We start from the raw sequence: 26448 nt of genomic DNA on the forward strand, positions 1-26448 counted from the left end.
ATGCTGTGCTCTTGGATTTTTATCTCTTGCTTTCTGCAGATTCCTATTCTTGTGTGCTCCTACAGAAGCAGCGAGTGCTTAGTCAGATTGAACTACCATTTAACTGGTGAAGGAAATGTGGTGATTGTTGGACTTTTCCCAGCTTTTGCTGTCTATCCACTCAACAAAACAACTGATTGGATAATGACTAAATTTAACAGAGATATTATGATTGAGTAAGTCTTTTATTCATTTATTCCTTTTCAATATTTGGTACTCATATGCCCTAGAGGAAGTACAAACTCAAACATTATTCCATCTCTATGCCATTAAGATATTTTCTAGTGACACATCTGGTGTTTCCAAATAGAAGAGTGAATTCGGGTTTTATTCTTTCTCTTTTCTGTTGTAGACATGGAATTTCCCCCATATTCTCTGTCATACCTATATCTCCTCGGGATTTTGATGTCTGAAATGCTAGTTCTGCAAGAGAAAGATTATATAATAGAGGATTGATATAATATTTGATGGAATTCTAGAGTTCTAAACACGCTCCTGTGAGAAGGGATGATGTCACTACTGTTAGTTGCTAGCAAATTCCTTGTGTGAGGTTGTAGTAACAAATATTGTCTCTGTTTGCTGCAGAAGATTTCAGGGCAGGAATGACAGAAATAGACACTGGGACCTACTGTCTGCTATAGATATGCCTTTGTCTGACTCAGATACTTCATCTGACTTCTAGTATTTGTATTATCTGATAACTTATGATGTTCATCTGTTTGCTGCATATATAATGTCAATGTGTATTTGTTCCTTTTGTGAATGTGTTTCTGTGTACACATTGACTGTGATTGGGCCTCTGACATATTTTCTAGGAATTCTCAAAGATGCAAGATTAAGACATAGTGTCAGACTAATCTGCTTAAGTAACTTCAGTACTGCTAAAAAGAAACCATCATGTATGTTAGGATTTGAAAGAAGTCAGGTATATTTTATCCCAGGCTGACATGCCCCTAGCATGAGAAGTGCAGCTTACACTCAAGTCTGAACTCAACAAGGCAATATGGAATATATATATATATATATATATATATATATATATATATATATATATATATATACTATTCAGGAATTAGGTTGGAAGCAAAGGATGGAAACCCACCTAAAACAAATATAGAACAGATGGATTGTTGTCCATGTGGCATTACTGTGTCTGCTGAAATATGGCTGTGGAGTAAGTCTTCAATTCAGCAGTGGAATGGGAAAAACGTTCAAGTATGAAATGTCATTTGACATAAAGTACATTGTGATAGGTTTAGTCTGAAGTGGACATACCAATGGTAGCTGGGAAGATTTCAAAATTGGCATCTAGATAAAATATTCTATGGAAGAGTCAACTGTCTCCAAGTGACATTGCTTACTTCATGTAAGGTTACAGTGCTGTATGGTCTACCAGACACTGGATCTTGCATGCTAGAAGGAGACTCTTGTGCTTTACAGCAGATGGTGTCCCTGTTCCTCCCTGTTTCTCCTCTTCTCCTCTGCTGTTCAATTTCAGCAGCTCAGGAACCACTCTCCATCAACCTGCGTCCCTCTTCAGGTTGTACAGCAGCAATCCCACACCTGCAAAGATCACACTTGTAATTACATGAGCTCCTGTGGCTGGCTTGTCTAATATGTACAAGAGGAGAGTGTTGTGTCAATGTGATTTGATATCTTATGAAGTCAGAAAGAAATTAAAATAAACTTATAAAAGCTATAAGAATTTAACTTATTTGATTAGACAAGCCATTTTCAATTTACACTTTTCATAGAGAATGAGACACAAGCAAGCATATGCACTTCAAGGCTCACAACCACTTTCATGCTTTTGATAATTGTTTTTACATAGCTGTGAGAAACTATGTGTGTAATTTGATAGAGGAATTATTCTGTCATTCTCCAGTTAAATTTCCTCACTGTGGCTGAATAAGTATATTTATCTTAATTACCATAACTACAAAACACCATAAGTCATAGAGCTAGCATTATTTTATATGACACTAATTTTGTCTAGTCTAATTTTCTAATTGGATTTTACTTTCTTGTCAAAATTAAGATGGTAAATGAATATTTGTTAGGTACTGAATAATGTCTAATAAGTACAATATATGTCTACCATCTGATTAAAGCAGATTAATCTACATAAACACATGTTGATGTACACTAATAGAATCTATATGCACCGAGACTAATTTCCCTGAAAAGTAATAATGACAGTTTCTCACTTCATTAGAGTGCTTTTCCTTAACACTAACTTAAAATATGGCTGACTTAGTATGTTCAAGTTGCACTATCTCAGTTATGTGTGCATTTGCATATGAACAAATTGAAACAATTTATATTAGAAGAATATGAAACCTTAGATTTTAATTTTTTTCTATTTTACTATGGATATTTTTCAATTTATAGTTTTTCCAAATTAAAAGACATAAATATCTGCACACTGGTTATTTGAAAACATTTTTGCAATGTAATGTTTATTTTAATATTTATATTATGTGATACTAAAGGCATAAAATAACACAAACTTTAGTTGTTCAAGTTATATTTATCAATTATAAAAACTATTTATCAGAAATTGCACAGATTTCCTGCCTTGCTCTAAACCTATTTTAATTAAGTTTTGCACTGTCATAGTTATCAGTAATATTTATACATGTTCATTTATCATCATGACATCGGTATCTACAGGTTAGAGGATGATAATTTAATATGTATAAAAATGTGAAATGATTAAACTATGGAAATTATCATGTCTGGCTTTTCAGTTTTAATCGTATTAATTATTCATTTTATAATCAGCGATGTACTATCAGAACCAAGCATCTGACTGGGTATCATGTTGGTGCGTGCCATTAATCTGAGCATTTGTGAGGCATAGGCAGATGAACCTATGTTTGCAAGGCAAGCATGGTCTACATAGAAATTCTGGAACATGCAAATACATATATCGAGTACTCTTTTAGAAATATCTTTTTAGATTCTCTTACTTTAATAGTAGAACTAGTAAAACAACATATTTTGTAAATACCTTTTAGTGACAAATTCATATGTAATAATATTTTGGGAATATATGACCCTCTTGAGTTGCCCACAGTGTGTTCATGTCCCAAGAGAACAAAATGCCAAGCTCTAAGCTGTGTGCTCACAATGAGATGGAGAACCATTGTCCCATTTAGTTTTGCATTGTCATGTACATAGTGCATATAATATAAAGAGATCCTTATTTAAATCATATATATGGATTCTGTACATGTTTTAAAAAGATTTTAAACTAATATATTTTGTATTAAACTTTTCTGCTCAAAATTTTGATTTTCATATTCCATTAGTTGTTAGAAAAAAAGGTTTCTGGGAGAGAATGCTGATATTTTGAAGATATTCTGAAAGTATTGTTTCATGTGGGTGAGTTTTTGAAAGCTGCTGTGTACATAGTGGACAAAGAGTACTTTCTGTAAACATATCCTCTATCTAGAGGTTTACAAGTCCACAGGGTGTGTAAAACGTAGAGTTAAAACTGACTTATGATGTCATTTAACTTCAGTATTTCTCTGTTTAATTTTTCTCATGTTACCTGTCTGTTTTTGAAAGTGAGGTATTGAAATGACCCACCATCTCTGTGCTGGGGTTGATCTGTGATTTTAAATCTAATACTGTTTCATCAATGAAGTTGGGGACTCCTGTATTTGATGTATATGTGATTAGCATTGTAATACCCTGTTGTTGGATTTTTCCATTAATGAGTACAAAGAACACTTCACTGTCTCTTCTAAATAGGACAGTTATGTCTGCTTATATTTGCTGAGGTTTTTTTTCTTATTTTCTTGTTGTTAGTACATCCTGACTGCAATTTTCCCTCCCTCACTCCTCCCAGTCCCCATTTTTCCTTCTCCCCCAGATCCACTCCTCCTCCATTTTCCTTCAGAAAAGAGCAGGTCACCCAGGGATATCAACTGGAAGGGCATAACAAGAATCAATAGCACTAGGCACAAACTCTCATATCAAATCTGGCAGACACATCACAGTAGGAGGGAAAGGTCTCAAGAGTAAATGAAGGAGTCAAAGCCACCCACGCTCCCACTGTTAGAGGTACGGTAAAACCAGCAAGCTAACAACAATAGCATGTATACAGAGGACCTCGCACAGACCTGTTTAGACTCTGTAATTGCTGCTTTAGTCTCAGTGAGCCTCTATGAACTCTGCTTAGTTGACTCTGTAGACCTTGTTCTCCTCATGTTCTTGACCCCTTTGGCTCCTACAATTCTTCTTCCCCCTCTACTCCAACCTCCCAGAGGAGGGATCCAATGGAAATCTTCAATTTGGGCTTTCTCTCTCTGCCTAATGTTTGGTTATGGGTCTCCACATCTGCTCTCATCAGCTGCCAGCAAAGAATTCTCTAATGACGATTGGGTTAGGCACCATTTATGAGCAAAATATCATTAAGAATCATTTTATTGACTTTTTTTGTAGCCTAAGTCTCTGGGCTATCCAGGCTTCAGTTCCTAGTCATCTAGACAGTGACAGGCATGGGCTTCCTCTCATGCCTTGGGCCTCAAATTAGACAAGTAACTAGTTGGCCAATCCCACAAATTCAGCCTCTCCACTGCCCCAACACATCTTGAAGGGAGGATAAATTATAGGTTGAAAGTTATGTGGCTGGGTTGATGTCCCAGTCCCACCACTGGAGGGCTTGCCTGGTTACAGAAGATGGATAGTTCAGGACCCATATCTTCCATTATTAGAATTCCTTCTCTAGTGTACCTTCATAAACTCTTAGGAACTTCTACTGTATTAGGTTTCCCACACAAAATGCAACCCAATTCCAGTCATCTCTCCAAATATTCTCTTCCTTTATCCTTCCCCCAAACCTGACCCCTCTTGTTTCAATGTCCACATCATGCACCATCCCCACCCTCTGTACACCCAAAAAAATTTATTCCACTTCTCCTTCCCAGGGAGATCCATGAGTCCCCATTAGAGCCCTCCTTTTTACATAGTCTTTCTGGGTCTGTGAATTGTAGCATGATTACAATTGACTTAGCAACTAATATACACCTATAAGTGAGTATACATCATGTTTCTCTTTCTGGGTCCATGTTACATCACAAAGGATTATTTTTTTCTGGTTGCATCTATTTGTCTGCAAATTTCATGATGTCATTTTTTCTAACAGTTGAATAATACTACACTGCATAAGTGTAACAAATTTTCTTTATCCATTCTTTGGTCGAGGGAAATCTATATTGATTCCAGCTTCTGGCTATTATGAATAAAGTCCCTATGGATGTGATTGAGTATGTGTACTTGTGGTAGGATGGAGTATCATTTGGTGATATGCACAAGAGTGGTAATACTGGGACATGAGGTAGAACAATTCTCAATTTTCAGAGGAACTGCCATATGGATTTCAATAGTGCTTGTATGAATATGCACTCCCACCAGCAATGGAGGACTGTTCCCCATGCTCCAAATACTCACCAGCATAAGATGTCACTTCTGTTATTAATCTTAGCCATTCTGACTGGTATAAGATGGAATTTTAAAGCAATTGTGATTTATATTTCCCTGATGGCTAAGGATGTTGAACATTTCCTTAAGTGTTTCTCAGCCATTTTGGTTTGCCCTATAGAGAATTCTCTGCTTAGATTTGTACTTCATCTTTTTACTGGATTATTTGGTTTGTTGATATCTAGTTTCTTCAGATCTTTATATATTTTGGATATTAACCCTGTATCTGAAGTAGAGTTGGTGAAAACTTTTCCCCAGTGTGTACAATGAAATCTTGTTCTATTGATGGTGCTCTTTCGGTTCCATAAGGTCCCATTTATTAATTGTTGGTTTTAGTGCCATGACTAACTATTGAGATGCTGTTCAGGTAGTCATGTCCTGTGCCAATGCATTCAAGGCTACTCCCTATTTTCTGTTCTGTTAGGTTCAATGCGTCTGGTTTTACTTTGAAGTCTTTGATACACATGGACTTGAATTTTATTCAGGGCAATAAATGTCGATCAATTTGGAATCTTCTACATGCAGACATATAGTTAAATCAGCACCATAGTGGAAGATGCTTTCTTTTTGCCTTGTGTCTCTCTGGATTCTTCATCAAAAATCAGGTGTCCAAAAGTGTGTGGATTTATGTCTGCGTCTTCAATTAGACTCCATTGATCATCCTATCTGTTTTTTATGCCAATACCATGTAGTTTTTATTGCTACAGCTCATAGTACAGTTTGAACTCAGGAATAGTGTTACCTCTGGAAGTTCTTTTATTGTACAGGATTCCTTTAACTATCCTGGGTTTTTTGTTTTTCCATATAAAATTGAATATTGTTCTTTCAAGGTCTGTAAATAATTGTCTTGGAATTTTGATGGAGATTGTATTGAATCTGCAGATTGCTTTTGGTAAGATGGCCATTTTTACTATATTGATCCTACCAACTCATGAGTGTGGGAGATCTTTCCATCTTCTGATATCTTCTTAATTTTTTTTCTTCAAAGACTTGAAGTTTTTATCATACAGGTCTTTCAAATGCTTGGTTGCTTAGTTGGAGTTACCCCAAGATATTGTACATTATATGTGAATATTTTGAAAAGTGTTATTTTCCTGATTCCTTTCTCAGTCCATTTCTCCTTGTATTGGGAGGGCTACTAATATTTTTGAGTTAGTCTTGTATCCAGCCACATTGCTGAAGGGGTTTATCAGCTGTAGGAGTTCTGTGGTAGAATTTTGGGGGTCACTTATGTGTATTATGAGATCATTTTCAAATAGTGATACATTTAATTCTATCTTTCCAAATTATATCTACATAATGTCATTCAGTTGTCTTATTGCTACAGCTAGAATTTCAAGCACTATATTGAATAGATGTGGAGAGAGTAGACTGCCTTTCTTGTTTCCAATTTTAGTGGAACTGCTTTAAATTACGCTCTATTTAACTTGATATTGGCTATAGGCTTGCTATAATTTAACCTTATTATGTTGAGGTATGATCCTTATATCCCTACTCTCTCCAGACTGCTTAACTTTTAGTTACATTTGCATGGAAAATTTTTTCCATCCTTTAATGATAATTTGGGGGCTATTATTAGTTGTAAATTGTGTTTCTTGGAGACAGCAAAAATCTGGCTATTGTTTTCTGATTCAACTTCTTTTCCTTTTCTTGTAAGTAGTATTATGAGACCACAAATATTAAAAGTTATTATTGAATGGTATGTATTAATTCCTGGAATTTTATTTGTGTTTTTAGATATTTCATTAGAGGTTTATTATTTGGACTTATTTTTCAGTAATAAGTTCTGAAATTTTTTATTTTTCCTTCTGCAAATTTGAATAAGTTTATCCTTTGCTTCAGACCTAACTTTTCCTTCATTTGCCTTTTGTGAAATGGGTTTAGTGGCCATAATTTTCTTCAACCACTTTTTATCATGAAAAGTTTACCTTTCTCTGTCATTATGATTGATAGTTTGCTGGGTATAGTAGTCTGGGGGAGCGTTGGAGCTATCCTGTATCTTGGAGAATATCAGCCCAATCTGGTCTGGTTTTCTAGTATCTACTGAAAGAACCTGTTGCTATTCTGAAGGGTCCTTCTTAAATACAACTTGATCATTCTCATTTTTAGCTTTCTATATTCATTCTTGGTTTGGTATATTAACAGTCACTTTTGTTTTATAACATAGGAAGTTTCTTTTGTGGAAATTTATATTTGGAGTTCTGCAAAATCAAATAAATTAACATATATCTATAGAACAATCCAACCAAAAACTAAAGAATATGGATTCTTCTTTGCAGTCCATTAAATTTTCTCTAAAATACACTACATATTCGGATAAAAGCAAGTCTCTAATGCACAGGAGAATTTAAAGCACATCCTGCATGCTGTCAGTCGATATGTACTAAATCAGGATATAAACAACAAAAAAGAAAGATCACAAATACATGGATGTTAAGTTACACAAAACTGAACTATAACTGACTGAAGGAAGAAATCTAGAAGGACATTGACATTCCTAGAATTGAATGGAAATGAAATCATAACATATCAAATCCTGTGGAACACAGAGACAGCTGTCACAAGAGGAAAGTTTATGGAACTGTGGATCCATGTCAAAAAGAAATGAAAAATTCAACAGAAAGAATGAATCAATCCAATACTAAGATCAATAGCATGTTAGTCAAATCAACAAAGGAAAAAAGAGAATTCAAATTAATAAAATTAGAGAAGGAAGGGGAGAGATTTACAACAGACATTGAGGAAATTCAGATGAGCATAAAGATATGTTATAAAACACATATATTCCTCTAAATTGGAAAAAATTAAATTAACAGGTGAATTTCAAGATGTAAAAATGACCTACCAATGAAGTTACAAATGAAGTTTATAGTTCAAATACATGTATAATATCCAGTGAAATTAAAATATTAACTAAAATATCCCAATTTAAAATAAAATTTTAAAGTTGGATTGGAGTTGGTACACAATTCTACCTGGCCATCAAAGAAGACCTAACATTAATATTTCTCAAATTATTACACAAAATATAAAAAGAAAGAATATTTACTTTGGAAGATGGTATTACCCTGATTTCAAAAACATACAAACACCATACTATAAAATGAAGAAAAATTAGCAGGCAACCATTTATGAACATAGAAACAAATAAAATGCTTGAAAACAGAACTCAAGAACACACAAAAATGATTATGCACCATAATCATATTGCCCTTATCCAATAGATGCAGGACTGGTTCAACACCTCTAAATCAATGAATGTAATCCCCCATTTAAACACACTAAATGACAGGGGAAAATGAATCATCAGATTAAATGCAGTAAGGCCTCTAAGAAAAATCCAAGATCACTTCATGATGAAAGTCTAGGAGAAAATAGGTACAAATAGAATAAATTCTGTTTTCTTAACAAGTGAGTTTAAGGTGTTATTCATCTCCTCTTCTACAGAACCCAGCAACATGAAGAAAATAATATTGCATTTATACTAATCACTAAAAGCATGTCAACAGGGGAATGAACTTTGGCACACAAATCAAGGAACTATGTATAAAATACAAAGTCAATGAAATAAAACTTCCCAAATATTATATTTTTCTTATGAAATGTCATAATATTCTTTCATATTTGTGGAAATTTGGTGGCTACAGAGTGCAAGTTATTTTCCTCACAAGTGACTAATATTAAGAGAATGAGTAGATATATCAGAAGGTGACATGATTGCAGTGCAATATAAGAACTAAGTTTACTTTTGCAGGTCACAAAAGCAAAATGGGGGAGGGAGCATTACAGTGCAGATGTGTAAACCTGTTGTTTTTGGAGAAACGAGGGGGAGAAGCAGGAAAAATCCAAGTTTATGTGCCACAAAGTACGTGTTATTAAATATGGATGAAGATAACAACCCCTATTTCAATTTTCACTGTCAACAATCATGTACGTGCACACACGCCACAGAAAAATATATACACATATCACACAACACACTTAGAAAACGAATTGTTATAGAATTGTCAACTAATGTTCAGACAGGTTGAATGGCCTGGAAGATCCTGAATTAAACAATGTCTTAATAACTAGTGGCTTGATCAAGAAATATTTTATTTTTCATGGTTGTGCAGAATGAAAGTTGGGGTCTAGGAGATCTGAAGACCTTCTACTAATGCATGGACAGAATTTATCACAGATATAAGGCAACTGAATCTTTGCTTACCTTCTTAGAGCTCAAGTTATTGGTAGGTTCACATTCAGGGTATTTCATAGTCTTATAGAAATAAAACTAAGAACCTTTTAAGTCATATAGGAATTCAATATAGTAGCAGCTTCTTAAAATATATACATATATGAAAGAAATCTCAAAGGAATCACCAAAAAACAGGGGAGAGAAAGCCCTAACAAAATATTTCTCACCAACAGACAAAACTTCCAGTTCTGGGAAGGGTTAATTGCACTGTTAGCAAAAACAGGCCCCCTGGAAATGCCCAAACAACCCAGGCTACTGCCAAAGCTATTGGTTGCTCTCCACAAATTGATGGTAAAACCCCATTGCTGAAGACTACCCTACAGGACTCATTGAACATGGAGAAGTTGAGCTAGTGCCTACCTAGAATCTTTGCTCCTATACACTAGTGATCGTGGAACTGGAAGGCAGTCTGCACGGAGATTGCATGGAGGTAAACAACAACCCAACTATAGACACTCCAATCTATAATGATGTCCTGCCTGCAAGATATACTGGTGCAAAATGGCTCAAAGCCTGTTGGACTAAACAACAAATATCTGATTGGATTTTAGGTTCACATCATGAGATGGACCCCAACACCTCTCAGACTGTCAAGAACTTGAAACAAGATAGGCCACGAAACCAGGGGGAAACCAAATACTATTGTTTTGCTAGACATGTGACAATGTAATGTCACCTAAGGATATTCTGCCATATTCATAGATCATTGTGTCACTCAGTTATCATCAAAGATGTTCTCTCCAGCAGTGAAACACTCAGTCCTAAAGGAGATGCCTTCATAAAGTCTTTTCCCTCAGGGCTCAGGGAACCCAACAGAAGAGGAGGTGGAAAGACTATATGAGTCAGAGAAAGCCGAATACACTGAGGAAACAAAGACTTTCTAAACATACCATGACTGATACACATATGAACTCAAGAGACTGGGAAGGATGCACAGGGCCTGTACCACTAAGACAGCTGGGTTGCCAGCACTGAGAGAGGAAGTGGACATAAGCCCTCATCTTTAATTCAGAAGCCAACTCCAAGTTTTCACAAGCCTCCATCACGAACCCAGTTGCAAATACAATAACTGGTTTTCTTCAAGGGAGTCTCGTTGGGTAAACAAACAATTCATGAGAGCAGACCCCATGCTCAGTAGTAGATGGAAAACAAAAAAAAAATAAACTTAATAGCATTTGTGTATTTTAAATTTTTTTAAGATTATATGACTTTTGTGCACAATTATTGTTTCTGATTTCTTCTTTTCATGATTTTCTCTGTATGAAAATGTCTGCCTTTTCCTCTATTGTGTTTCTTGTCTTTTTCTTTGGATTTTTGTCTTCTGTTTGTTTACTTATTTTATCCAATTTTGGCTTGTCAGTTTTTATTTTAATTTATCAAGATTTTCCAATACTTGTTTGTTTTCTAATAAGAGAGAGGAAGAAAGGGTATAGATTTGAGCAGGAGGGGAATTGAGGAGAACCTGGAGGAGTTGGTGGAGGGGAAACTGTAATAGGATTATATTGTATGAAAAAATCTATTTTCAATATGTTTGCACAAATGTCATGTGTTGTGTGTTGTGAGTCTTCCTGCTAAATATTGTTCTACCTTCTGTGCAGGTTCAAGTTGAGGAATTACCAATGTATTTTGGCCATGATGTTTGCCATTGAGGAAATCAATAGCAATCTCTATCTTTTACCTAATACATCCCTGGGATTTGAGGTTCATAATGTCCCAAATGGTCAAAGGGCCACTCTGGCAACTCTTTTTGGCTCACTTTCAGGGAATGGCTATGGCATCCCTAATTACAGATGTGCAAGAGAGGGCATGTCAGCTGCTGTACTTACAGGACCATCATGGGCAATATCAGAATACATAGGAACACTGCTGGATCTTTACAAATTTCCACAGGTGAGAGAAGGTGATGGGATAAGACATGATGTCAGCTCTGCTTGGTGATATTTCAGCTGTCTGTGAGGAAAAGAGGGCAAGCTTGAGTAACTCTTCATGGACAGGGAAATAAAGCAGACACAGTTGACACATCTATATTTTTGTAGCTTAGAAGAGAGAGAAGGGGAAGGAAGGGTGGAGCAGACACACCACTATTAAACCTCTAAATGTTGTCTCTATTTCTTCAGGATATAAATCACACTGTAGTGTGTATGCATTAATTAAGTAAAATCAACCTTGGTTCAGTGGGGCAGAGCCTGCAAATAGTTGCATGGAATCAGCCATAGAGCATTCTGATGAATCAGGAATACAGATAGAGAGACAGCACAGGAAGGGGTAGGGAGGGACACGGAATTTGGTTGTTTTGCTTTGGGACGAATGGAGAGACATGTCTCTTGCTGGGTCTCCAGTCAAACAGGAAGGTCACATGGATGCTCTTTGGTCTCTATGATCTAACAGGTTTTCAACCTCACATCTGACTTCTCAGTCTTTGTTGGTAAAAAAAAAATGATAGAGACTTAGTTTAAACCTACATAGAGCAGCCACCATGTACCCAGGATGAGGGACTGGATGCCCCTCCAGGTTGCAGCCTGAGTGACTGTTGGGGCACTGACTGTGGGGCTGTGGTGATGAAGACAGTAATTAAAGTATCGGTAGATTCATGTACAGCTGCTGGGCTGACCGAAGAACATCACTGTATGTTCTCATAAAGCCAAAGGAAGACAGATTTGAATTTCAAAGCAGGATTGTGCTAAAGGCTTCAAACCATTGCTGTAGAATTTTGTTCATTTTTTATGACAACGTTTTTCTTTCCAATTGTTTTTCCCCACAGCTTAGTTTTGGGCCTTTTGATACTACCCTGAGTGAACAAAGAAGGTTTTCTTCCCTGTACCAGGTGGCCCCCAAGGACACATCTCTCACACTTGGCATTGTGTCTTTGATGCTTCATTTCCACTGGAACTGGGTTGGGCTGTTCATCATAGATGATCACAAAGGTGCCCAGATTCTGTCAGATTTGAGAAGTGAGCTGGAGAAAAATGGAGTCTGCATAGCATTTGTGGAAATGATCCTAGCCGTCAGGGGTTCATTTCTAACCACATCTTGGAAAAATCAGGTGAAAATCCTGGAATCATCAGCAAATGTGATTATTATTTATGGGGACACTGATTCTCTACTGAGCTTAATAGTAAATATAAAGAAGAAGTTAGTCACATGGAAAGTCTGGGTCCTGAACTCACACTGGGATCATTCCACATTTGATAACTATTTCCTGTTAGATGCATTACATGGGACCCTTATTTTTTCACACCATAAGGAGGAGATGATTAATTTTACGGATTTTGTTCAGACAGCCAATCCTTATAAATACCCAGAAGACATTTATCTTCATGTATTATGGCACTCATTCTTCAATTGCTCATTTTTGAGGGAAAACTGTAAAATTGTGGATAACTGTCTGCCTAATGCCTCCTTGGGATTCTTGCCAGGGAACATATTTGACATGACCATGAGTGAAGAGAGTTACCATGTGTACAATGCAGTGTATGCTGTGGCCCACAGTCTGCATGAAATGATGCTCAATCAAGTACAATTTCAGTCTCATGGAAAAGAGAAAGAGATGGTATTCTTCCCATGGCAGGTAATGTCACTCTGGTGGTATTATAATGTCAGAAAGATGCCACTCTAAGGGTTTATAAATGCACTAAAACTAGACAATACATAGATTAGATTATTTTCTCAAAATCTATGAGAGAGACTGTGTAAGGAGGAGTCTGTTTTAAGTTGATATGGAGTTTTATTTCAAGGGGTCATACAATATTTCCAGGGTAAATTTTTCAATACAAAATGTCCATTAACCCCAGAGATTTCACACAACAGAAAACACACAGACAGAGAATTGTCACAATGGACATGGATACTTCTAAAATCCATACGTTACATAAATGAACACTCAGAAAAGCATTCATTTTACATAGTGAAACTCTAAGTATTTTCAAAATTTAATTGGATGTTACTAAATTTTCTTTTTTATTTTATTTATTTTATATGAGCATTAGTGTTTTGAATGCATGTATGTCTGGTGAGGGGTTCTATTCCCCTTGACCTGGAGTTACAGACAGTTGTAAGCTGCCGTGTGGGTTCTGAGAATTGAGCCCCAGTCCTCTGTTAGAACAATCAGTGCTCTTAACCTCAGAGCCATCTCTCAGGCCCAGATGTGACTATATTTTAAAAGAAGGTGGGAGTTTTCTCCATGCTCATACATGATTTAGGAGTGCTGAGTTATGTTTTTTAATGCAACTAATTGGAATATTTTAGAACCGTAATGATGTTTCCATTATCTTGGATATAACTTGATTGATATGAGTGATACCTGTATTAAAGGTGCTTTTCACAATAAAAATTAAAATCAAGAAGAGATGTTGCCTAATTCTGCCTCTGTTGTACCTCTCTGGAGTTCATGTAACATAACAGCATGCATCTCTTCCAGCTTCACCCTTTTCTAAAGAACACTGAACTCATCAATCATGCTGGAGACCAGGTGGTTCTGGATTATAAAAGGAAATCATATGCAGAATATGACATTCTCAATTTTTGGAATTTCCCAAAAGGTCTTGGGATAAATGCAAAAGTAGGAACATTTTCTCCAAATGCTCCAGAGGGCCAGAAATTCTCTTTATCTTCTCACATGATACAGTGGGCCACAGGATTAACAGAAGTGTGTGTCATCTTACTTCACTATTTTGACCTGTATGTAAATTTCAAAAAACTTATTTATGCCCACACAGGACCCATTTATAGACACATAATAACTACCAATATAAAGAATTCTCTTCATATCTAACTTTTCTAGATTAACTATATATTTTCCAATATGGCCATTTATTTAATATGGATTTTCATCATTATTACAGATCATTTGAAAAAAAAGATTTATTTGATCTCACTTTGAAAGTTTTCAGCCAATGATCAGTTGGCCTTTGTAGCTAGGGTTTTTCTCCTGGGGTTCCGCCAAACCCCGGCAGTCCTGGAGCCCATTTATAAAATAAACATACAGACACTTATATTATTTAAACTGCTCAGCCATTACCTCAGGCCTACCATTGTCTAGCTCTTTCTCTTATACTCAGCCCATTACTGTTAATCTGTATGTCGCCACATGTTCCATGACTTTACCTGCTGCCTTTACATGCTGCTCCCTGGACGGCAGGCTGGCTTCTCCTACAGACTCCACCTCACAGCCTCTCCTCTCTGTTTGTCCCGCCTATCCTATACTTCCTGCCTGGCTACTGGCCAATGAGCATTTTATTCATTTACAACATACAGGACATCCCACAGTAGGCCTTTTGCTTCTAGGCCCCTGTCAAGACAGAAGAGCATGAGGAAAATATTTAGACGTGTTAGTTGTTTGTTTTGCTGTTGCAAAAAGGGTACTTAACAAACAGTATGGGAGGTTTTCCTTGGGTCATAGTTTGAAAGTATGTTCATTCACTGCAGGAAGTCATGTTTTAAGGTGGTAGAGATAGCTGTTCACATTGCATCAACAGTCAGGAGGCACAGATAGCTGAATGCTACTGTTATCATCCTTTCTTCCTTTGCATTCATTAGGGACCAGGACCAATAACTCGAAATTGCCCACTTTAGAGAAGTTTTTCACCTCAAGTAACCTAATGTAGAAAACCTTTCCCAATAGTTCTCCTAGATTGTTTTCCATGAAGGTTCTAAGATGAACCACTACTGTGGAAGACAAGATGAATATGTACCATGGAAGAAAAAAATTACTTGCCTTTCTATCCAGGAGTCAAGAGACAATAGGTTATAGTCCCATCAAGACATGCTACTGGGCTGGAGAGATGGCTCAGAGGTTAAGAGCACTGCTTGTTCTGCCAAAGGTCCAGAGTTCAATTCCCAGCAACCACATGGTGGCTCACAACTATCTGTAATAAGATCTGGTGCCCTCTTCTGGCCTGCAGGGATACATGCAGACAGAACACTGTATACATAATAAATAAAGCTTTAAAAAAAAAAAAAGACATGCTACCAAGGACCTAAACTCTTACTTTTACACCTCATCTCATAATCTTTCAACATTGTGCCAATAAAGTGATATTATTAGGGTCAAGCATTTACCACATGGGCCTGTAAATGATGCACTTTAGCAATAAAAAATTCAACTGTATGAATTTAGAAATATTAACATAAACAAATTAACAATTCTAGGTCTTATCGGTGGTCTGTTCAAAAACACTCTATTAGAGATTCCATAAAACATGGCCATTTGCTAACATTCATATTATTATTCTCAGATTCCTCAGTCTGTATGCAGTAAGAGCTGTCATCCTGGATTCATGAAAACCCACCGAGAGGGTGAGGCTTCCTGTTGCTTTGACTGCAAGCAATGCCCGGAGAATGAGATTTCCAATGAGACAGGTACATGTCAATCATGCAGAAAACATCACAGCTCTCCACACCTGCAATATCCAAGCAAATGAAAAATATCTGTAAGTGAACTGCAATCAGTTCACTTCAGTGAAGACAATCAGTTTTCTTCCTCCCAACTGTTAGAAAACAACAGGTTGCAATTCATTTTTCCCACTCGAAAAACACACTCGTGGCATTGAAATTCATACCTGCTCTGTGTTCTTGAATCCTTGTGGACATGTCTGTCTAGAGAAAACCACTCTTCCCATACCAGTGCAGTATGCTGCATGTCATCATGCACTTTGTCTCTATTTCTTCTCTATTGCTGTACAAAGGCACTATAACCAAGCAACTTATAAAGAAGACATTTAATTGGCTTAAAATTTCAGACTGTTAAGGGTCCATGAAGGCACAGCAGAGGCATGTGTGGTAGATTGATGAGATAGGCCCCCAAAGGTTCATATGCTTGCATACTTGGCCTACAGGTGTGAAACTGTTTGGGAAGGATTAGGATATGTGGCCTTGTTGAAGGATGTCTGTCACTGAGGATGGGAATAGAGATTTCAAAAGCCTGCTTCATTCCCATTTATGTCTCTCCTCTCTGTCTCTGTCTCTGTGTCTCTGTATGTCTCTCTGTCTCTCTGTCTCTCTCTCTCCTCTCTGTCTCTCTGTCTCTCTCTGTCTCTGTCTCTGTGTGTGTGTGTGTGTGTGTGTGTGTGTGTGATCCCTATGAATCAGATGTAATCTCTCAGCTATTTTTCCTGCTCCATTCCTTCCTTCCTGCAGCTTGCCATGTTCTCCATCTGGAACTGTGAGCCTGCAATTATATTCTTTCTTTTATTAGTTGTCTTTGTTATGATGTCTCTTCATAGCAATAAAAATTTAACTAAGACAGTGTAACGACAGGAACAATTGAGACTTTACATACTGATTCACAAGTAGGAGACAGAGAAGAAACACTCTGTATGACAAAATCCTTAAAACCATTCCACAACAAGAAGCCTCTCTCACAAAGGTCCACATCTCCTAATCCTTTCCAAATAGCTCCACTCACTGGGGACAAGTCACACAAGTATGTGATGTAAGGGGAAGCATTCTCACTCACACCACCACAGTTTTCTCCCTTCTACCCATAGACTTGTGAACATGTGGTGGTTTTTTTTTTTACTTTAATTCAATTTTATGATAATTCTACATATTATACAATACATCCTGAGAACAGCCTTCCTGTCCTTCCCTCCACCCAGCCACACACGCCACCTCCCCTTCTTTCCCAGATCCACAGTTTTTTTTTCAGTTCCTTTCCAAAAATGACAGGCCTCTGAGTGATATCAACTGAACTTGACATAACAAGATGCAATAAGACTGAGCATAAACTCTCATATCAACGCTGGACCAGACAACCCAGTAGGATGAAAGAGTCCCCTGTACAGACAAAAGATACCCCCACTTCCAACTGTTAGGAATCCCACAAAAATCTCAAGCTAAAATAAACTCAGCATGTATTCATAAGGACTAGCACAGACCCATGGAGGCTTGCTGATTGCTGCTTCAGTCTCTATGAGCCCTTATGAGCCCTGCTTATGTGATTCTTCAAGCCATGATCTCCTGGTGACTTCAAACTCTTTGATGCCTACAATCCTTCCTCCTCCTCTTCTGTGTTGTTTACCAAACTTCCTATAATGTTTGGCTGTGGGACTCTGCATCTCATCGGCAGCTGGAGTAAATCTTCCTGATGATGATTGGGCTAGGCACCAATCAATGATTATATCAATTACATTTCCCTTTCCCAGGGATGTCCATTTGTCACCCCTAGAGCCCTACTTGTTACTTAGTCTCTCTGTGTATGTGGAATGTAGTGTGATTATCCTCTACTTAACAGCTAATGCTCACTTAAAAATAAGTAATTATCTTGTTTGTCTTTCTTGTTCTGGATTACCTCACAAAGTATGTTTTCTTTTCCTACTTCCATCCACTTACCAGCAAATTTCATGACGTTTTTTTTTCTAACAGATGAATAATACTCCCTTGTGTAAATGTACCACATTTTCTTTATTCAGTCTTTGGTTGAGGGATATCTAGATTATTTCCAGTTTCTAGCTATTATGAATAGCATTGCTGTGATCAGGGTTAAGCAAGTTTCTTTATGAGAGGATGGAGTGTCCTTTGGGTATGTGCCCAAGAGTGGTATAGCTGGGTCTTGAGGTAGGTCAGTTCCTGATTTTCTGAGAACTCACTATAGTTGTTTTATAATGGCTGTACAAATTTTCACTCCCACCAGCATGGAAGAGTGTTCTCCTTGCTCCGTGTCTTCACTAGCATAAGAAGTCACTTGTGTGATTGATCATAGCCATTCTGACTGGTGTAAGATAGAATCTCAAAATCTTTTTGGTTTGCATTTCCCTGATGGCTAAGGATATTGAACACTTCTTTGAGTGTTTCTTAGCCACTTTAGTTTCCACTATTAAGAATTCTCTGTTTAGCTTTATACCTTATCTTTTCATTTGATTATTTGGTTTGTTGATGTCTAACATCATTTGGATATTAGCCCACTATTTGATGCAGAGTTGGTGAAAATTTTTTCCCATCCGTAGGCTACCATCTTCTCCTATTTATGGTGTCCTTTGCCTTACAGAAGCTTATCAGTTTCATGAGGTCCCATACATTAGATGTTGATCTTAGTGCTTGTGCTATGGGTGCTCTGTTCAGGAATTCATCTCCTGTGCCAAAGGGATCAAGGCTACTCCCCACTTTTTCTTCTGTTAAGTTCAGTGAATCTGGTTTCTTCTTCAGTCTGCTTTTATGTGAAGGCTTTTGATCCATTTGGACCTGAGTTCTATGCAGGATGATGATTATAAATCTGTTTACATTCTTCTATATTCAGAAATCCAGTGAGATCAGTACCATTTGAGGACTATGTTTTCTTTTTTCCATTGTGTCTCTCTGGCTTCTTTATCAAGATTCAGGTGTCCATAGGTGTGTGGATTTAAATCTGGGTCTTCTATTATACTCCCTTGATCAACCTATCTGTTTTTATGCCAATACTTTATGGGTTTTGCTAGTATAGTTCTGTAATAGAGTTTTAAATCAGGGATGGTGATACCTCCAGAAGTTCTTTTATTATACAAGATTGTTTTAACTATCTCAGGTTTTTTGCTTTACCATATGAAACTGAGTCTTGTCCTTTGTCTCTGTAAAGGGTGGAATTATGTTGCAATTTTGACATGGATTACATCGAATCTGTAGATTGCTTTTGGTAAAAATGGCCATATTTTCCTAGGTTGAACCTACTGACCCATGAACATGAGAGACCTTTCCATCTTGTTTTATTGTCTTCATTTCTTTCTTCAAACACTTGAATTTTATGTTATGTAAATCTTTCACTTGCCTGGTTAGGGTTACCCCAAAACATTCCATATTGTTTATGGCTATTGTGAATGGTGTTGTTTCCTGATATCTTTCTCAAACACTTTGTAATTTGTAAAGGAGAGCTACTGAATTTTTTAATTATCTTGTATTCAGCCACATTGCTGAAGTGGTTTATCAGCTAGAGGAGGTCCCTTGCAGAATTTTGGGGTCAATTATGTTTACTGTAATATCATCTACAAATAATGATACTTTCAAATCTTCCTTTCCAATTTGTATGCCCTTTATCTCCTTCCGTTGTCTTATTGTCCTAGCTAGAACTTTTAGTATGACATTGATTACTTTTGGAGGAAGTACACAACTTTGTCTTGTTCCTGAATTTAGTGGAATTTCATGAGTTTCTCTCCATTTACTTTAATGTTGGCTATAGGCTTGATATAAATTGCCTTTGTGATGATTAAGTACGTTCCTTGTATCCCTAATCTCTCTAAGACTTTTATCCTGAAAGGTGTTGGATTTTGTCAAAGGATTTTTCAGTATCCAATGAGATGATCATATGCAATTTTCTTTCTTTCTGTTTGTGTATATGGTGATTATATTTACTGATTTTCATATGTTGAAACATCCCAAAATCTCTAGGATGAAGCCTACTTGATCAAGATGGATGATGTTTTTGATATGTTCTTGGATTCTATTTGCAAGAATTTTATTATATATGCATCTATATTCAAAAGGGAAATTGGTCTGTTACTCTCTTTCTTTGTTGACTCTTTTTGTGATTTGGAAATCATGGTGACTGTGACCTCAAAATGGATTTAGCAATATTCTTTCTGTTTCTATTTTGTGGAATAATTTGAGGTGTGTTGGTATTAACTCTTCTTCAAAGGTCTGGGAGAATTCTGTGCTAAAACTACCTGGCACTGGGCTTTTTTAGCTTGGTAGACTTTTAATGATTGCTTCTATTTCCTTAGGAGTTATAGATCTATTTAAATAGTTTATCTGATCTTGATTTAATTTTGGTAAGTTTTATCTATCAAGAAAAATATCCATGTCTCTTAGATTTTCCAATATTGTGGAGTACAGCTTAAGTATGACCTAATGAGTCTTTAAGTTTCTTTGGTGTCTGTAGCTTTCCCCTCCCCTTGTCATTACTGATTTTGTTAATTTGGGTATTCTCTCTCTGCCTTTTAATTGGTTTGGATGGCGATTTGTCTATCTTGTTGATTTTCTCAAAAACCAGCTCTGTGTTTCATTGATTCTCTGTGTTCATCTCTTTGTTTCTATTTTCTTGATATCATCCCGCAATTTGATTATTTTTGCCATCTATTCTTCTTCGGTGTTCTTGCTTCTTTTTGTTCTAAAGCTTTCAGGTGTACTGTTAAGTTGCTGGTATGAGATCTCTCCACTTTTTATGTAGGCACCTTTTTCCAGCCCTTTACTCACAACTCATGTCTATATTTGATGTAGAGATGTGTTTCTTGTATGCAGCAAAAGGATGGATTCAGTTTTCATATCCATTCTTTTACCTATGTCTTTTTACTGGGGAATTGAGTCCAATAATATTGAAAAATATTAGTGATCAATAATTGTTAATTCCTGTTATTTTGTTGTTGGTGATGTTTTTTTTTTGTGTGTGTGTGTGTTTGTGTGTGTGTGTGTGTATGTGTGTTTGTGTGTTTCTATTTTTTGGTTTTTGTTGGTATAAGATTATCTATTGCTATATATTAGTGGGTGTAGTTAACTTCCTTAGAGTTTTGGTTGAAATTTTGGTTCCTATACCTTCTCTAGATCTGTGTTTGTGGATAGATATGATTTAAATCTGAACTTGTCATGAAATATCTGGTTTTCTCCATCTGTGGTGATTGGGCGTTTTGCTGGATATAGTAGTCTGGGCTGGTATCAATGTTCTCTTAGAGTCTACATAACATCTCTCCAGACTCTTCTGGCATTTATAGGCTCCCTTAAGAAGTTTGATGTATTATTTTATATTATATTATTTTATTTTATTTTATTATTAAGAGATTTTTCTATTCACTTTACATATCAACCACGGATTCCCCTGTCCTTTCTCTTCCAACCCCCAAGCCTTCTCCCTGAAACCACCCCCCATTGCCACCACCTCCAAGGCAAGGTCTCCCCGAGGAGTCAGCAGAGCCTGGGAGATTCAGTTGAGGCATGTTCAATCCCCTCCTACCTGCACCAAGGCTGAGCAAAGTGTCTCAGCATAAGCACTAGGTTCCAAAAAGCCAGCTCATTCACTAAGGACAGGTCCTGGTCTCACTTCCTGGGGGCCCCCTAAACAGCTGTCTCACTTATCCAGAGGGCCCAGTCCAGTACCTTGGGGACTATTCAGCTATTGGTTCACAGTTCATATGTTTCCACTAGTTTGGCTAGGTGTCTCTGTAATTTTTCCACTCATGGTCACGATATCTCTTGCTCATATAATCCCTCCTCCCTCTAATTGGTTAGACTCTTAGAGCTCCACCTGGGACTTGGCCATGGATCTCTGAATCTGCTTCCATCACTCACTGAATGAAGGTTCTATCATGACAGTTAGGGTGTTCAGCCATTTGATCACAAGAGTAGGTCATCTCAGGCACCCTGTCAACCTTGCCACTGGAGTCATTTTTGTGGATTCCTGGGGACTGCTCTAGTACTCTGCTTCTTCCTATTCCCATGGTATCTTCATTTATCATGGTTTCTTTTTCCTTGTTCTCCCACTCTCTTCCTGATCCAGCTAGTACCTATCACTCCCCTAAGCACTCTTTCCCACGACGCTTGCCCTCTGTTAATCCTCTTACCCCCAGTTTGCTCATGCAGATCTCACCCATTTCTCCATTGCTGAGGGATCCCTGTGTCTTTCCTAGGGTCTTCTTTACTACCTAGCCTCCCTGGAGCTGTGAGTTGCAGTCTGATTATCCATTGCAGTATATCTAGACCTCTGGGATTTAGATGCCAACCTCACCTCTGTACTTCCAATAACCTGTGTAGCCTCTTGTGTTCTGGATATCTGCTTGGTGTCTGGGATTCCTAGTACAGCATAGGCTCCAGTAAAGCAGAAGATTTCTGCGAAAGTTGTGGGCTGCAAAAGGGAGTGGAGGTAGTGTGCAATTTCGGGGGTGTTGGGCCAGCTTTGGTGAGTGTTGGCTGTCTGTGGGCAGTGTTTTATCTTGGGTCTCTAGAACCAGCCTGGCCTGAGGTAAAATAGAAGTCTTCTGCCTAAGGTGTGAGATGGAATATGGAGCCCAAAGAAGGGAGTACAGTCTGGGCCTCTAGAGCAGGCTTTAAGGAGTGTTACCAGGTGGTATGGTATCCTACCTGGGGTCCCTAGGATGAACCTGGCATCCAGTAAAGATGCCAGAGTTGTGGGGTGGAATATGGAGCCCAAGAGACATGGTGCTGCTGGCTATGTTGGGCATGCTTTAAGGAATGTTAGCCAGTAGTTGGGCAGAGACTTACCTGGTGTCCCTAGGACCTGCCAGAGCTGTTTGCTGGAATATGGATCTGAGTGAAGGGGATGACAGGGTCTCTAGAACCAACCTGGCCTTTGATAAAGCAGAAGTCTTCTGCTGAAGTTACGGGCTGGAATATGGAGCCCTGGGGCAACAGTGCAGCCTGGAGCCATTGGGAAGACTGGGGTCCCTAGGACCAGCCTGGACTCCATTAAAGTGCCAGGGTTTGGGGCCAGAATATGGAGACAAGTGGAGATGGTAATGTTTTAAGCTGTTGTTTTTCTTTATTTATTATCTTCTGGTCATGTTGGACTTTTCCTTTATACTTTGAATCACAACTTTGTCTTTTGTGCTTTTGTGGTTTGTGTGTGCATGTGTGAGAGAGTGAGTTTATTTAATGGTTGTTTTGGTTTGTTGGGATTTTGCGTTTTCTTTTTTTAAAGAAAGAGAGAAAGACAGGGTGTGGAATTGGGTGGACATGGAGAGAATCTGAGAGGAGCTGGCAGAGTGCAAAATCATGATCAGAATGTATTATATAGGGAGTGTGAATGGTAATGTAATGATATAAAGAGAATTAAATATATATCAAAAATAAAAAGTGTATAGAAATATGGACATTATTACTACATTGAAAATATAGCAGAAAAATCCATAATCATAAATCATAATTGAAGAGTAAATCAATAAGATATTCAAACACTTGTCCATAAAGACATAAGAATACATGAGTAGTTCTTTATCTATGCAATACATGGATACTACTGTACAGAGTTATGAAAACAGTGTCACTGATGAAGTGGTTCAAGGCTGAAAGACTTGAAGAATTTTAAATCATTCAGGCTCCTTCATAGAATGAAGACACTTAGAGAACACTGTGGATTTCGTTAATGTAGATGCATTTGGAATATAAGAGAACATCATTATAAGATTTCAAAGGACATTCTTTCTATCACACTGAAGTCTCATGCCCTCTTAAGAATGGAGATGTATTAATGAAGAGGCAATGACAGAGTAAAATTAAGTTCATGTGATGTATATCAGTGCTCTAGTGACTTTTAAAACAGATACAAGAGTGTCGCTAAAGATGAGGATACCATATGAGTAACAACAGAGAAAGCCTGATGCTTCTTAATTTCTGTCAGCATGAAGTAGAAGGCAAATTGAGTTTAATCTTCCTGTATTTATATGTGAAACAAAGCAAGGCTGTTCAGATACCATTGCAATGTTCTGGAGCAGGTAAGTGACTTAGAATAAAAAAAGAAACCTGAGTATGCATTCATAATCGCCTGCATTTCTGCCAGATGTGGATCAGTGTGTGAAGTGTCCAGAAACACACTATGCAAATAATGAGAAGAGCCACTGCCAATATAAGACTGTGACATTTCTGGCCTATGATGATCCCTTGGGGAAGATATTCAGCATGATGTCCTTGGGTTTCTCATCACTCACAGCTGTTGTTCTTGGGGTGTTTCTGAAACACAGAGACACTCCCATTGTCAAGGCCAATAACTGTCATCTCAGTTATATCCTGCTCATCACTCTCATCCTCTGTTTTCTCTGTCCCTTGCTTTACATTGGCCATCCTAGCAGAGTCACCTGTATCCTACAGCAGAACATATTTGGACTTCTGTTCACTGTGGCTCTTTCCACTGTGCTGGCCAAAACTCTCACTGTACTTATAGCCTTCAAGATCACTACTCCAGGGAGAATGAGGAGGTGGCTGCTGACAGCAAGGACCCCTAATTTCATCATTCCCATCTGCACCCTGCTGCAAGTTGTTCTTTCTGGAATCTGGCTGGCAACCTCTCCTCCATTTATTGACAAAGATGTTCATTCAGAACATGGGCACATCATCATCATTTGCAACAAAGGCTCAGCTATTGCCTTCTACTGCATCCTGGGATACCTGGGAACACTGGCTATAGGCAGCTACCTTATGGCTTTTTTGTCCAGGAATCTGCCTGACACATTCAATGAAGCCAAGTTTCTGGCTTTCAGCATGCTGGTGTTCTGCAGTGTCTGGGTCAGCTTCCTCCCTGTCTACCACAGCACCAAGGGAAAGATCATGGTGGCTATGGATATCCTCTCTATCTTGGCTTCTAGTACATCAATCTTAGGCATCATCTTTGTCCCCAAGTGCTATATAATACTATTAAGACCAGAAAGGAACTCACTTCATCACATTAAGGACACAATATATGCTAGAAAAACAATCCTTAAAACCTAGCTCCCATATTTCTTAAATTAAAGAGTTTTGAAGCATGATTATTCTTCACTATCTGAATGCTCACATATGAAGTCATAATTTGGCATTCGATCCCATAGGCTATTATTTCTTTAAGTAATCATATTAAGCTAAATGAATTCTGCATCCATCCTCTTATTCATGTAGAGATACAGCTTGCATTTTGAGTCCTCCTCTTACATTCACTATTACTTTCGTGTTATTGATTTCATTTGCTAATGAAATGCTAATTTGGGAGTTCTTCTACTTGGATCATTCACATATTTTATTAATTTGACCACTAGATTATTCCAAAAAAAATTATTTCCACTGTCAATTACGTATGCTGATGAACAGATTCAAGAGTCATACATGTAAATATTCTTAAACATTTTGTAAATTTGACATTCAGTACAACAGATTTCTGTCAATATAGTGTTTTGTTGCTGAAGCCCTTGAGACATTTCTCCAATTTCTCATATGTTCTTTTCTTATATGTTTTTATTCTCAAGAAATCCAAATTCTTTACATTCGATGTACCTTTCCATGAAGGTTATACTATAACAGATCACTGCATAATGAGCTACATACTAAGTTATGGCAAATGTAGGACCTCATTTTATAACCCAACATGAAATGTCACCCAGAACAACCAATTTGCAGTCAATACCTGGAGCCTCTCTATAAATTATGATGCCCTGTATCAAATGCCCAGATGTAACTACTCCCACTGACTCTGTACTCACTTCTCTGTGTTACGCTAAACATCCAAGCAGCCTTTACCTTGTCACTTCTTCACAGTCCACTACTTTTTGCTAAATTGGTGCATATTCCTTCAACTCATACAGACTGGGAAAGATCTAAAATCCAGGAAGGCCATTTGTATCCATTGAGGTGGAGGCTTCTCTGTACCCAGGACTCCAGACAGAATCAGCAGAAGATCCTGGCATGCAGCTTCAGAACTGGTCTGTGTGATGCCTGTATGTGAACCAGGACTTCATGAACCATGTCTCAGAGAGCCAGATCAGTCAGGAAGACAAGAGTAAATAGTAATCCATAAAGAAGGTGGGGACTGGCATACACTCTTATACACACAGGGTTCCCAAAAGAGGAAGATGATGCCTCCTGTGTCTCTAAAGCCCCAGGACTCTTCCCATGATGCACTTCCCCCATTCTCATGGAAATCCACTTTGTTCAGTTGCCTGGTCCATTCAAATAGTGTGTGTGTGTGTGTGTGTGTGTGTGTGTGTGTGTGTGTGTGTGTGTTTGTAAGAGAAAAAGTGTGTGTGTAA

General features: G+C 37.7%; 1 protein-coding gene across 1 annotated transcript; it reads left to right on the plus strand.

The window, feature by feature from the left end:
* On the plus strand, window positions 1-25159 carry LOC131901537 (vomeronasal type-2 receptor 116-like). Its single transcript, XM_059252653.1, has 6 exons — window positions 1-215; window positions 11365-11656; window positions 12528-13334; window positions 14184-14411; window positions 16000-16123; window positions 24234-25159. The coding sequence occupies exons 1-6, from the start codon at window positions 1-3 to the stop codon at window positions 25157-25159; spliced, it is 2592 nt and encodes an 863-aa protein (XP_059108636.1).
* The last annotated feature ends 1289 nt before the right edge of the window (window positions 25160-26448 follow it).

This window comes from Peromyscus eremicus, unplaced genomic scaffold (assembly GCF_949786415.1).
Source record: "Peromyscus eremicus unplaced genomic scaffold, PerEre_H2_v1 PerEre#2#unplaced_106, whole genome shotgun sequence".
NCBI classification, from domain to species: domain Eukaryota; kingdom Metazoa; phylum Chordata; class Mammalia; order Rodentia; family Cricetidae; genus Peromyscus; species Peromyscus eremicus.